We start from the raw sequence: 14,629 nt of genomic DNA, 5'->3' as shown, positions 1-14,629 counted from the left end.
GAAAGTGGTTCAAGCAGAGGTCAAGTAAGAGCATGGAGGACCACATTAGTGTCCCAATCCTGAAGGGCAGGACACCTGGGAGGCTGATGTATCTGGAAAGAATGCATGAGTATGGTAAGAACAAGGGAGGTAAAACCCTATGGTATCTGGAAAAATGGAAGGTATGGGATAGGGTTACCCAATATCCGGAGAGCAAGGAGACTGAAGACCCACAATCGAAGAGCCAGGTGAGAAATTCTGCCACATGAGCCACAGAAGGCTTGTAAGCAGGAAACCCCCTGTTAACAGACCAATAGTGGAAAACTTTCCACTTGCGTTGGTATATTTCCATGGAAGATAGCCATATGAAACTAGCTAACAAGGAAGTGACTCGAGAAGTGAAACCAGATCATTTCATGAAGCCAGGCATGAAGACAAAGGATGTGGAGATTGGGATGTAGAATGTGGGATCGAGGTTGATGAAGAAGGGAGGGAGAAAGTGGAAGAAGAACAGATGGTGATAGGTTAAGCTGGCCAATAGGGAGCAATCAGGAGGACCCGACAAGGAACGAAGTGGACAAAAGAAATCACCTGATGAAGCAATCAGATGGAAGGGTACACATAAAGATATCTGTGCGACCAATTCTGGCTGAAGGCAACGACCGCCAAAGCCTGTGGATGTGGTACAGGTGACCAAAAGAGGAGAAAATTTGTATTGATGTCCATGGCAAAGGCATCCAAGTGGGGAGAACCCACACCAATGGTAAAGATCCCAGAAAATGAGTGGATCTAATTCCCCACTCCAATGGATAAATCTGGTTGGGGCATGAAAATTGATCTGCGACAAAATTGAAAGCACCTGACATTTGACATAATATAATATGAATGTGATGTGCTTGGGCCCAGTATAAGAGATCCAATGTCCAAAAACACAGATCTCTGGGCCAGGTGCCCCCTTAATGGTTGATATGTGCCAACACCATGGAATTGTCCAAATGAACTATCACCAGACAATGACAGGCGAGAAGAAGTAAGTGATGCAATGCCCAATGTACTGCTAAAAGTTTAAGACCATTAATATGCAAAATGGTTTCATCTGCAGACCAATTGCCTAAAGCTTCCTGGTGAATGACCCATGCTCCCATCCCAGAAGTGATGCATCCATGAAAAGATGTAGATCTTGATGCTGTGGAGAAAGTGGCACACCCACCGACGTATGGACTTTGTCCAGCCACCATTGCAGATTGTTTCACAGGGAAATAGGAAGAGAATTGAGCCGGGAGCAAAATATTCGATTGAACGAAGACATAAAGGAGAAGGCAGAGTGTGACTGATATTCATGTTGAAAAAGACCCCCAAATAGACTAGATATTTAGTGGGTCGAAGGAATGACTTCTCCAATCTGATCAACCAGCCTGCTCAAGCTGCTACAGAAAAGAGTTGGTGAGTATGATGAGTAGCTGATTTCTGTTTGGAATAAGCCAGAAGGAACCAGTCATCCATGTAATAATGAAATTGCATCCACGGAGCATGGAGATGACGTGCAAAAGCCTGGACGATGCGACAAAACACATAAAGATCCTAGGTGAGCCCAAAATTGGTAAACCCCCGAAATGGACAAAGTGAAGGTAAGGTCGAGACTGATGTGCTATAGGTATGTGGAGGTAAGCATTGGAGACATCTATTTTTGTCATCCACAACCCTGGGGAAAACGCCAATCTTAGGGTGAGAAAAGACTCCATGGTAAACTTGGGAAGTGTGATGAAGATGTTGAGGCAAGATAAATTGATGACCAGCCACCAATCCCTGCTTTTCTTTGGGACAATGAAAAGAAGGGAATAAAAAAAACCAGAAGGATAGTGAACCAGTTCAATTGCCCACTGCAAAAGCAATTCTTGAACCGCTTCTGACAGATGCTGGCAGATCATGGAATCTTGAGGAGGGAAGGGAATGGAGTAAGGAGAAACAGGAGGTGGGGAAAGAAACTGGATAATGAATCTTTCTGACAGAACCCATATCACCCATTGATTGTCGATGAAGGGATGCCAGCAAGGTAGAAACTCTAATACCCAAGCTCCCACTAGGCCTAAACCCACAGGGTAGTCACCAGTACTGGTGGTTACGTCACTGAGGAAATTGATGAGAAGAAGTACCCCGATTAGAAGAAATGGGTAAGGGTTGGGAGGATGAAGGACAGGGAATAAGTGGAATATGAGGCTCTGGCCCAGGCAAACGGGCTACAAAAATCATAAAGGTTGATTGCTGGCATACCGATGTCACCCGAGGCTCGATAGTTTCCAGGACTGTATCAAAGATGTAACATCTCAGAGAAGGTGCAAAACGTAAATCTCTGAGATATGTTGAGGGTAAATTGACCCAAGCCTATCCCAATCTATAAGGTCCCAACAACAAATAAACCCCATATGTCATGACAGAGCCTAAGAAGAAATATGGGCTAAAGTGGAGGGTAAGGGTATCTGCAGAAAACCCCTCAGGATTTCTGTGGAGAGCCTCTGATAGGAGATGTATACAAAAAATATACTGTAAGAGGTTGGTTAGGGTAAGATGTAAGCGAGAATATTTGGCATGGGTAAGATTAACATTTGACTTGGGAACTGCCACCCAAATAGGTAACAATGAACTTAACAATCCTGATCTAAAAATGGATAGTCCGCACGATGGTAAGAAAGGATGAACTGATCAGAAGTCCTCAGGGGGCACAGCATGCTGATCCTCTCATTTAATTGTAAGTCAAATTGATCCGCATGTACCCGAATATCAGGGGATGGAGGAAAAACCAAAAATGGTTGGGAAGCTCATTCATGTAACAGGGAAGGACAAGGTGAATAAGAGATAGTGGAAAGAGATAAAACATCACAAACTTGAGGCTGCAAATGGGGAGGAACAGCAAACTCTGGAGGTGGGAAAAGTCGATCAAAGTCCTCATCATTCTGAACAAGTTCAGCTGACTCAGGAGGAGCCTGGGGACAAAGAATGACCCATGTAGCACTCAATATCCCAACGTATAAAAGCAGAGAGATCCACCATCAGATCACCTGCACTTGAGAAAAAACACTGGTTGCTGGTGTGATCCTTAAAGTGATATCATGATCTTCGGGAATTCATAGCACAAGAAAAGTTTCACAAAATTAGAATGGAAAAATATAACGACAAGAATGAACTGGTTTAAAAGAAAATAAAGTCAAAAAGGAACCACTTCGTGTGAAAAAACAAAATTTTTTGTCACAATGGAAGCACTAGGCACACAAAAGAGTACATCTTGACTCAAGTGTTGCCAAACGAGAAATGAAGGTTCGGTAGAGGAGTTTAGAGGGAGTCACATGCATCACATGAGCATATCATGCTACTATTGGTTAACCCTATCGGCACAGATACCCTTTACTGTACATGACACAAGGTTTTAGTGTCTTACATTCAAAATTTTATTAAACTACTTTTTGTTTAAGTCATACCAATTAGAATAGCATAAATTCTTAGCTAATAATCCATATTTTAATAGTATACAAGTTTTAGGTTCTTAATTCTAAAAGGAGATATACAAAAAAATCCTGAATTTCCACCAGTGTAACACACATGACAAATTTTGTCTTAAAACTTTATTTTATTTTATTAAAAACACTTCACTGAAAAATATATTTTTTTGTATGTGAAAGACTTGTAATATTAACTGAAAGACTGCCAAATGTCATGAAGATATACCTAATATATGTAGAGATTTACAAGTATTAAATTGATGTCAACTTTAAACGAGTACAGAAGGTCACGTGACTCGATCAAATTGACTGACCCGTGTCGAAAGAGTTAAGAGATGACACATGATGATTTGCATAAGAGACATGTTGGAATATAGTAATTCCAACAAAGGAAAGAGCAGAAGGCTTTTGGCATGCATAAAGAAAAAGTTTGCATATAGAGGGCAGCATTGAACTACAATTCGGGAGGAATGCTTTAAATTGTTCTTGCATGTATATTCGTTCAGCTTGTCATTCTCAGCTTTTTCTACGTTTACAGATCATCTTAGTTTGTGCAGAAATTTACCATTTTAAAGAAATTCATAAAATGACGTTTTTATGTTGTAATATAGCTGTATAACCCTTTAGGCACACCCATAGCTGTATGGTGACCACATAATGTGGCTTGAATTTCCTACTAGAAATGTGAATTGAACACACAAAATCAACAGACAATGCCTAATCTGTACAGATGGCAATCTCAGCTCTTGATGTGTATCCAACATAGCATATTTTGCTATTCATGCTACTCAAAACAGCAGTAACATTTGCAGTTGAAAATTGTTTAATTTTTATGAGAAAATGAACCTAAAATAGGATCAACTCATTCCAATCCTTTCACAATTGAAGAGACAGTTGAAATTGTGCAAGTTGATGATGATTCTGAACCTAAGTTATCTGATGATGATTTTGAGCATGATATGGCAGAAAAAAGTATGTGCCTAAAGGGTTGAAGATGCCTTTTCAAACACACATAAAATATGAAAAGAAAGCAAAAGATGAAAATAATGAAATGAGGATTATTACCACACTGACTTGGAGCATGAAAAAACTGATGAAAATTAATTGAACATAGTTAAGAGAACAATATCATTATTGTATATTTATAACGTAAATATAAAAACTGCTGATAAACAAAGAATGTCTTAACAATTTTTTCTGTAAAATTCTAAAATTTTAGTGACCTATAAAACAGACAAGCTTCTCAACAATAAGTATCTTGAGACTTCCATAAAACAAAAGTGACACAAAGATTACTTTCAATGCATTCTGAAACATCCATAAAAAGATGTAACACACATATTCTCATTCAATGATTTTTCATTACGTTTGCAAACCCCAGATGGTAGACACAATTTACAAGTATTGAAGTAATTTCAAACAGATATTAGACCAGGATTACTCACCCAATTCGTATCTTAAGAATTCCATGAAAGAGATGTGGAGTGGTTGTGATTAGTCTGCCTATGTAGAGAATGATTTCTTGTTGCAAGACAGCCTGGTATATGTCATGGTGCTGACACTGAGAATAAACAATCTCTCTTACCTCTTTGGGGGTCAATGGATGATCAATAACAACTTCTTCATGACCAAACACACCAACAGTAATCTGTGTTTTGTAGAGAATGAAAGACAATTCAGAATAATTTATTACACATATACAGAAGTTAAAGTGGGGGAGATATTTGCCAGTATGTATACCTATACAAAAAAACAATGGTGGTATGAAATACTGTATGTTATACTGTTGCAAAACACCCTACTTGCACTTCTAGCTGTGCACTAAAATACATTTGGCTTTAGTGTCTCTCAAATAATAGCATATGTTTCACCTCAGGTCACTGCCATTTTACTACAGAAATGCTAACCTGCCCTTCCCCCAATAAGTGCACATCCAACATCATTTCCAAACTATTTGAAAGACTACACATCTGATAAATAATCACTATAAGAGATACAGTTACTCAATGTAACTGATATGCAGGAATAAAGTTAAAGCTACTTAACTCTCTTGCTATGAGTAATTGAGCCCAAATTGACCTTTAGACTTTTATACTATAACTTCTGTTTTGTGTATCTTCATGCAATTTTGTAAGCTTTCAGTAAGCATGAAGAGTTGTTTGTAAGCAAAAAATTAGAATTTTTAAAAATTTCTCCATGAATATATAGTCAGTGTTGACTGCTATGAGTGCAAAGTGATTTTCATGTTAAGATTAACATTACTTGTCTTCATCTGAAAATTCTCAAATTTCATGTATAATCTCAAAAACCTCCTAAATAAAGTTGAGACATTTCTTTCAGTAAAACTTTATATTTTATCTGTTATTTTCTACCCTAATTCTAAACAAGGTTGGTAACCCCCCACCAAAAAAAAAAAAACTATATAAATCTAAATTACCCTCTTTTTCTTTCTAGAATAACTTCAAATTGTAATGTGAAACTACACCTGTTTATCCTAAATAGCTTTAAATTTGTAACAGTACACATATGTTTCTACTTGAATTTTATTATTTTATAGCACTTTGAGCTATGTCTTACTATTATTCATGCCAGATAAGTTGTAAATCACTTGGCAACCATATAGCTCATGTTACCCTATCGAATTACATAATGCACAGGCTACTCACAAACATACCTTATGAAACATTTTTATTATTATTATCATCATTCTTTATTTTACCTAATTTAACCTTATCTAACCTATAAAGTTTCATATTTTTACATTTTAGTTACTTTCATACTAATAAATAAAGAATACACATGAAAAACAAAAAATAAAGTACTTACCTGGATCTTTTTTTTTTTTTGCTGTCAACTGTCGATGACACTTAACCCTACTTCTTTATATTAATGGTACTGCACTAAATAATATTTATTTAATTAAATAATTCAGCAAAGAACACAGAATAATATTATGCAAAAAGTAGACAATGTCCTCTAAGTATCATAATTTTTCTTGCATTCTAACTATGCGACAAGAGCAATTAAAAAATTCAGATAATCTCATTGATGTGTTTCCCATGGGAATAAAGTTTCAACTGTAAGTGAAATAGACAGTTATCTATACAGATAACAATGTTGCATAACAGTCAATTGATAGATTAACATATCAGAGAGAACAATTGGCAATTTCTGAAATAGAGGATGTGACAGGTGGGCATGGCAAGATGGGTCTGATTTTCTATTTTATCACTTTGTAACTAAATAAGATTGATGGCTATGAAAATTATGCTTTGCCTGAGTGATAACAACATTATAATGAGTAATTTGCATTAAATTTCATATTTCTTGGATGGGTGGTAAATAAATTAAAGAGGGGATGTCTAGAGACAAAATGCCACAATTCTCATACTAGGGGAAATTCACGATTTAAAAAAATATTGTCTTACAAAATTAAGAATATACTATTAAAATTTGAATTATTAGGTAAGTTTTTATGCCAAGTTTATTCGTATACCACAATAAGAAAATAGTTAAACTAGCTTTTGAACATAACTCACTAAAACTTTGTGACATGCAGAGAAAAAGATGCCCATAGCAAGAGGGTTAAAATTACCCATGATTTATAAATAGTACAGATTAAAAAAATAACAGGATAAACTGTCAAGTATATCTTCATAAACTTAAGAAAACACATAAATTATATTTAAAATTACCAATTATTTATAAATACTAAAGATTAAACAAGTAACAGATCAAACTGTCAAGAATCTATATAAATGAAATAAAAAATAATTTAAACTATTAAAATTACCCATAACTTATAATTACTACAAATTAACATTATGCAGGACAAACTGTCAAGCATCTAAATAAACATAAGTGTAAGAAAACAATGAAAAAATTATAAATAAAGTACCAGTCAATTATAAATACTACAAATTAAATAATAATAGGACAAATTGTCCAGTATCAACAGAAATATAAAAAACAAAGACAGTTACTTAAAATTACCAGTGAATTACAAGTACCACAGATTAAACAAGAAATAGTACAAACTGTCATGTATCTATATAAACATAATAAAACAAACTAAAGGCTACTTAAAATTACCAGTGAGTTATAAATACTACAGAATGAACAATAAATAGGACAAACTGTTGAGTATCAATATAAAAATAAGAATACAAAAAAAGACTACTTAAAATTATCAGTGAATTATAAATAATATCTATATAAACAAAACAAAGCAAAAAAAAAAGATCAATTTATAAATTTCCAGTTAATTATAAATACTAGAGATCAAACAAGAAACAGTACAAATTGTTATGCATATACAGAAATATAATAAAACAAACAAAAAAGCAGCAACTTATAAAATGCCAGTGAATTATTAATACTACAAACTAAAGCAAACAGAACATTTAGTCTAGACTCAAAAAATAGTACACTTTTCACACACACTATAGTCACAAATACAACACTGACAGACTTTACATTCACAAATAGATCATTTACAGACCCTACATTCAATAACATAATACCTTATATAAAGAAACTTGACTACCTTCATAAATAGAATACCTCATACACAGAATGCACATTCATAGACATAATATTAGTCAGGGAGCATGGTGTGGAAACCACGTTCTATTTTGGGTTACCTTGTGTTTTATTAAATTTCAGACCTATTTAAGTAAGAATCCAGAGGGCAACCTTCCGAGATCAGTGTACCTCATCCTGAAAATTGTACTTACATTTGTGCCTATGCTGTCTCTAAGGGACAGTTTGCTGATATATTAAATTTCCCTATATTTGTGTCAAATTTGGGCAATCTTAAAGTTATACAGATGTTTGAAACTCATCATCAGCTGGTTTTGTGCCATAATTTTCACATTTTTTTCCTTTTCCAGTTGATAAAAATTAATATATTAATATGGGTACTATTCATTTGCATGGGATATTGCCATTCTGCATATTATGGTGTTACATACGGAAATTGACACAAATAGAGAGAAATTTAATATACTGGCAAAATGGCTCTCAGAGACTGAATAGGCACAAATGTAAATGCAACTTTCAGAGTGAGGTACGGTGATCTCAGAAGGTTGTCATCTTGATTCTTACTTAGGTAGGCCTGAAATTCAATAAAACATAAAGTAGCCCACAATAACACGAGATGTCCGCAAAACCTCAAATTCAAGATCATGCTCCCCAACTATATATTATATACAGACTACATTCACAAACTGAAATCTTACATTAACATTAATCAGAAAACTAATAACTTCTACATATGCCAGTCAGAAAATAAATAATTTGTAGACACTAGAATCACAATCTAAAGAACTTTTACATACTCTACATTCACAAAAGAAGAACACAAAGATTCTACTTACACAAACAGAACCCATACTAGGGCTGTCACACGTATGAAATTTTGTAACTGGTTGCTCATGGCTATGTAATAGACTCATAATGAGTTACCCACCGGGAATGTTTACAGTCCCCCGAAATATGAAAAAATAGTTTGGAGTAAAAAAAAAAACCCTGCAATTAACCCTATTTGTATTTATAACTTCGTTACGAAATACTGATTTTCAGATGTAGCCGTGAGAACTGAGAAAGAGTGATTGTAACACATTTTGTTACATGTTGTGCAGTACACTGAAGTAGAAGTGGCCAAAAGAAGATGTAGAATCTCATCAAGGCTTTTTTTTTTTACTTTCATTTTTTTCTTTCAGGCAAAAACTTATAAAACACGAACTGGTATTCCTATTACAGCTCCTACTACTATTCTTCTTCTTCTTATTATTATTATAATGGTAGTTGTAGTACATATATATAGTGTTTTTTGTTTTTTTTTATCAGTAGACATGGTATATTTTATTAAAATAGTAGCATACATCATCCAAAATTATGTATAATTAATATTTGTCTCTTTCATTGCTACAATATATTGGTATTTTTGTATCACTTACTGATGTTTTCTGGTTGAACCAATGCTTCCTTATGTGAATAAAGCTGATAATTTGTGAATGAGGGCGTTGACTCGTCTCACTGAACTCAAACATTTATATATATTCTGAATTTAATTATATATCTTTATTTGTCACCTGAAACAATAAAATGCTCCTAAAAAAGAAACGTTCAGTTATGTAGTTTCAATAAAAGTGACTTATTCAGAAGCAATGTTGCATTTGTGTTTGATGAACAACAAAACATTGTTCATTACTGTCTATATGTCCCATGCTATTTGAATCAGATTTGAAGTAGAATAAACAAAAATGTTGATAATAGGAAACATTTACTATATTGCAAACAAAATTATCACAGCATTTGTAAAACTTCAACAAATGGCAAATATCTTTTGCACAGTTGGTTCTCAATAATAAAAAATATAACGGCCAGAATATTAAATCATTGTTGACACTCTTAGAGAATAGAGGTGAATATTGTTCAAGTTGTTTTATCATGTTTATGGAATATAACAGTTTCAGACATGGTTACTGGTTATTCAAAAGTGTAACCAGTTAGTAGCTGTAACTGAACCATTTCCAAGTACTTCTGACAGCCTTAACACCGACAGACTCTATATTCACAATGACACCTACAGATTCTACCTTCACAAACATAATATCTTATATACAGATTTTACATTCATAAACATAATATCTTATATACAGATTTTACATTCATAAACATAATATCTTATATACAGATTTTACATTCATAAACATAATATCTTATATACAGATTTTACATTCATAAACATAATATCTTATATACAGATTTTACATTCATAAACATAATATCTGATATACAGATTTTACATTCATAAACATAATATCTTATATACAAACTACATTCACAAACAAAGGCTATATATCATAATCTGTGCATGTGTACATTCTGTACATTAGAGAAACCTGATATTCACAAAATGAAAGCCATTTACATTCATATATGCAACTGTATATAGGTCCTCCATTCACAAGCAGAATATATGACATAGATCCTACATTCACAAGCAGAATATATGATATAGGTCCTCCATTTACAAGCAGAATATATGATATAGATCCTACATTCACAAATACAATATTTTATATACAAACTCTACATTCACAAACAGAATGTCTTATATACAAGCTCTACATTCACGAACAGAATATCTTATATACAAACTCTACATTCACAAACAGAATGTCTTATATACAAACTCTAAATTCACAAACAGAATATTTTATATACAAACTCTAAATTCACAAACAGAATATTTTATATACAAACTCTAAATTCACAAACAGAATATTTTATATACAAACTCTACATTCACAAACAGAATATTTTATATACAAACTCTACATTCACAAACAGAATATCTTATATACAAACTCTACATTCACAAACAGAATATCTTATATACTAACTCTACAAACACAAGCATAATATCTTATATACAGACTCTACATTCCAAAGCTGAATACTATTTATAAACTCTATGTTCACAAACAATACTTTGTATAGGCTCTAAATTCACAAATTAAATACTTCTACAGACACTACAGTCATAAAATCAGTAATTTATAGAGATACTAATCACAAAATTAAATCTTTTATAGATACTTGTGATAAAATCAATACCTTTTATAAACAATAATCAGAAAATCAATATCTTCAATAAATACTAATCAGAAAACTAAAATCTTCTATACACTACAATCACAAACTCAATATCTTTTATAGACTCTAAGCTCACAAATAGAACACCTAAACACTTTACACTCACAAACAGAACACACACAGACTGAACACACAAATTGTATGCCTTCTACATACCACATTAACAAACAGAATACCTTCAACAAACTCTACACTCATAAACAAAACATCTAAAGACACTCTTTCTGAATAGGAGTGATAAACAAATTTATACAGGGAATAATACTATTATTTATTTATATAGAGAAAAATAAAGTGATAATAGAACTGTTTATAAAGTTTACTTTGCAAAAGAACAGAAGTGATACAAATACTACATTTATTGTCTTATTCTTTTAAACAAGAATTGATACAGAAACTTTTTTAATTGGCTGTTTCTTCTGAAAAGGAAAAGAAGTAATGCAGAGATTGATACTGTTAATAATCTGTTATCCCTGAGCAAGAATGTAAGTGATAAGAGGGTTGCTATTGTTTATTAATAGCTTTCCATGGAGATTAAAAATTGTAGTACATACTGATACCATTTTGTACCTGTTTTCCTTGAACAAGAATTGAAGTGATGTATGGGCTGATACTGTCTACAAGCTTTCCAAAGACACTGGAACAGTAACGGACCACAGACCTAACATACAATAATACTTTTGTCAACTAGTCCTAAAAGCAGTGAAAATCAGTACATGCAGGTAATAACAATACATAAATCTAGGTATCACCTGGACTAGTTGTCTTATAATAAATATATTTCCAATTTAAAGCACATGAAATACACACTACTTACAACATTCATTTCTACATCATAATTGTTCACATAATATGACCACCTATAAAGGTTATTATAAAAAACAAAATTGATAAATATACTTAACTACATTATTTCTTTTAAGTTTACCAAATAAATTTAGAAAATTTGATTTTATTATTTTCCTTTAAACAAAACAGAAAATCTGAAACTTACGTGTAAGAGGAGCAGACATTTCTTGGATATCTGACAACTAATATGACATAATAAAATGCTTGTTGCAATTACAGTAAACATGAAATACAACCTGAATAGATATAAGTCAAAACAGTGGGAAAATATCATGGGTAACTCTGTGAAATGACAAAGTAAAGAACTGGTGAATACCTGAAACACTTGTGACTGTGTGAAGAATGAGTGGTTCTTTGAACTTATGACTAGGTAAAGAATTGGTGTTTATCTAAAAAAATGTATGACTGAGTAATGCATTGATGATTTTCTAAAACACTCATGACAATGTAAAGCATGGGTAATTCTGTTTAAAAACTCATGACTGGGTCAAATGTGGGTGATTCTCTAAAATGCTTAATGCCTGGGTAATGCATGAGTGATTCTCTAAATGACTTATGGTAAAATATATGTATACATATATATATGCATATTCAAAATTAAATGCATGTAAATCTAAATGTGGATAAGCTGCTGCAAACAGCAACAAGCAGGTCTTTAAGCTCAAACACAATAATGAACATGAGTGTAGGTTTGATAGAATTTCTATGCAGAACTCTCTAATATCTCATGGCAGAAATTTTCACTGCATGAAACACCACAATAGGTATCTAGATGTGCTTATCAAAACTACTATGATAACTATAACTGTATAATGAAGACAACAGGAAGCCAGACCACTGGCAATTCCAGTGAAATCATACAGTGTATAAAGGAAAACACCAGAATTGAATAAGCATGCAAATACATTGGTAACAAAAGTATCAAGATGAACTGGGACTAGTATATAAGTGTTTATAAAGTTTAATAACCTTGGCATTTTACAGGCTGTTACACAGCAAAGTTACAATTTTCTTTACCCAAAAATGCATTTCATTTTGAACACCTACTGTCTTTGTCAAAGGAACCCTTACTAAACATGGGACTTTCTTGACTCTGAAATGATAGCAGTCCCTTAAGAGTTCAAGAACTGCCAAAACTGAAGAATACAGAACTTCAGCATTCCAAAACATCCATTCAACAGGGGATATAAAAAAAACGACATGGAAGCACAATATCAGCTGAAAGAGGAAATCAAACTGTGTTAGGTGTCAAACAGCTCTGAACCTATCATATACGATCCAAAAGATTGTTAGATTTAAGTTCAGTTTCTGGTAAAGTCTATTAAATCAAAATATGAAATTGAAGAAGATATACATAATTGCTTCCAACATTGGAATTTACCAACATACATTATACATTCATATAACTTTCTATAACAAAATTATTACATCACAACATTTTGTAGTTTACTACTTAACAGCTTAATAACCCTGGCATTCTACAGTTTGATACATACAAAAATTAAAATTGTCCTTATACAAAAACATATTTCATATATATATATACTTATCTTTCTGCACCTAAGAGCTATTAACTTGTGCACAACTGCCATGGAATTTACTGTGCATGCCACAAGCCTTGAACAAACTCCCATCTCTAAATGTATCTATATGTATTGCACCAGCCTATGATGCAATCATCATAATGCTTTAGCCATTCACCAAAGGAGGGTGAACATGACCTCCATGGTGTAGTAATCCCTGTGATCATAAACTTTACGAGACAAAGAAAATGCACTGGAAGTGGAGAGAAATAGTGGGAAGATGTTGCAAAGAGCTAAGCATCTATCCAAAATACATTTTCATGTAATGAAAACATTAACTCCAGAAACACTGCTTTCCTCTCTGAATCACCAAAAGCTAGTATCTCAAATTGAAAATGGTGGAGGAGATTGTGCTGTTCAATCACAAAGATGAGCTCCTTTCTGAAATAATGGCAGAAAGGGAAAAGCCCATGACTTCAGAACTACACAAAGATTCCAGTACAGAGAAAGGTTGGATGAGAGTGGAGGCAAAAGGAAGAGTGGAGGCAAGAGGCAGAAGGATGTAAACAATGCCCCATGGTAACATGCATTGGTTGAAAATGACAGGCCTTAGATAAAAAGCCAGGTGAAGAAGTAAGTAAGACATAGAGAAGTAGGATGACCTGGCCGAAGGTAGTGGTGGTAGACAGCACAGGTAAGCTGAAAGAGGGTGAAAGTAGAAGGCTGACAAGAGTGTAAGAGAAAATGGGCTACCCTGTGGGAAAATTCCATACATTATGCAAGGGACTGGTCAAATCCCACACGTAAAGATGAAGGCATGACACCCCATCACGAAAGAGGGATGACCAAAGTCGGTTGAAGACAGACCTCCAAACTGGGAATCGTAAAAGCATTGATCTGAGAGGTTTCAAAATGGGAAAAAAAAATCCAACAGAAGGCCCAAAAGATGTAAAGGCCATTCTGTGGGATGGATCCCATCAAGGCAAGAGAAGTGATCTGCCATCAAGTACACACTCCAAAGAGTTGGACCGGCATGGCCAGGTGGTTAGAATGCTCGACTCGCAATCTGCGGGTCGCGGGTTCGCATCCCCATCACACCAAACATGCTCGCCCTTTCAG

General features: G+C 33.9%; 1 protein-coding gene across 1 annotated transcript in view; it reads right to left on the bottom strand.

Annotated features, from left to right (window-relative positions):
- The window catches only part of LOC106467649 (probable phosphorylase b kinase regulatory subunit beta), a 44,997-nt gene that overhangs the window by 19,229 nt on the left and 11,139 nt on the right, over positions 1–14,629 (bottom strand). The window contains exons 6-7 of the mRNA XM_013928021.2: positions 11,709–11,799; positions 4,919–5,121 (exon numbers count right to left, since the gene is read on the bottom strand). Coding sequence (XP_013783475.2) covers positions 4,919–5,121; positions 11,709–11,799 — 294 coding nt within the window. The remainder of the gene's footprint in view (positions 1–4,918; positions 5,122–11,708; positions 11,800–14,629) is intronic.

This window comes from Limulus polyphemus, unplaced genomic scaffold (genome assembly GCF_000517525.1).
Source record: "Limulus polyphemus unplaced genomic scaffold, Limulus_polyphemus-2.1.2 Scaffold2692, whole genome shotgun sequence".
NCBI lineage: Eukaryota > Metazoa > Arthropoda > Merostomata > Xiphosura > Limulidae > Limulus > Limulus polyphemus.
Note: the sequence above shows the minus strand (reverse complement) of the source record. Positions and strands in the feature narration are given on the sequence as shown.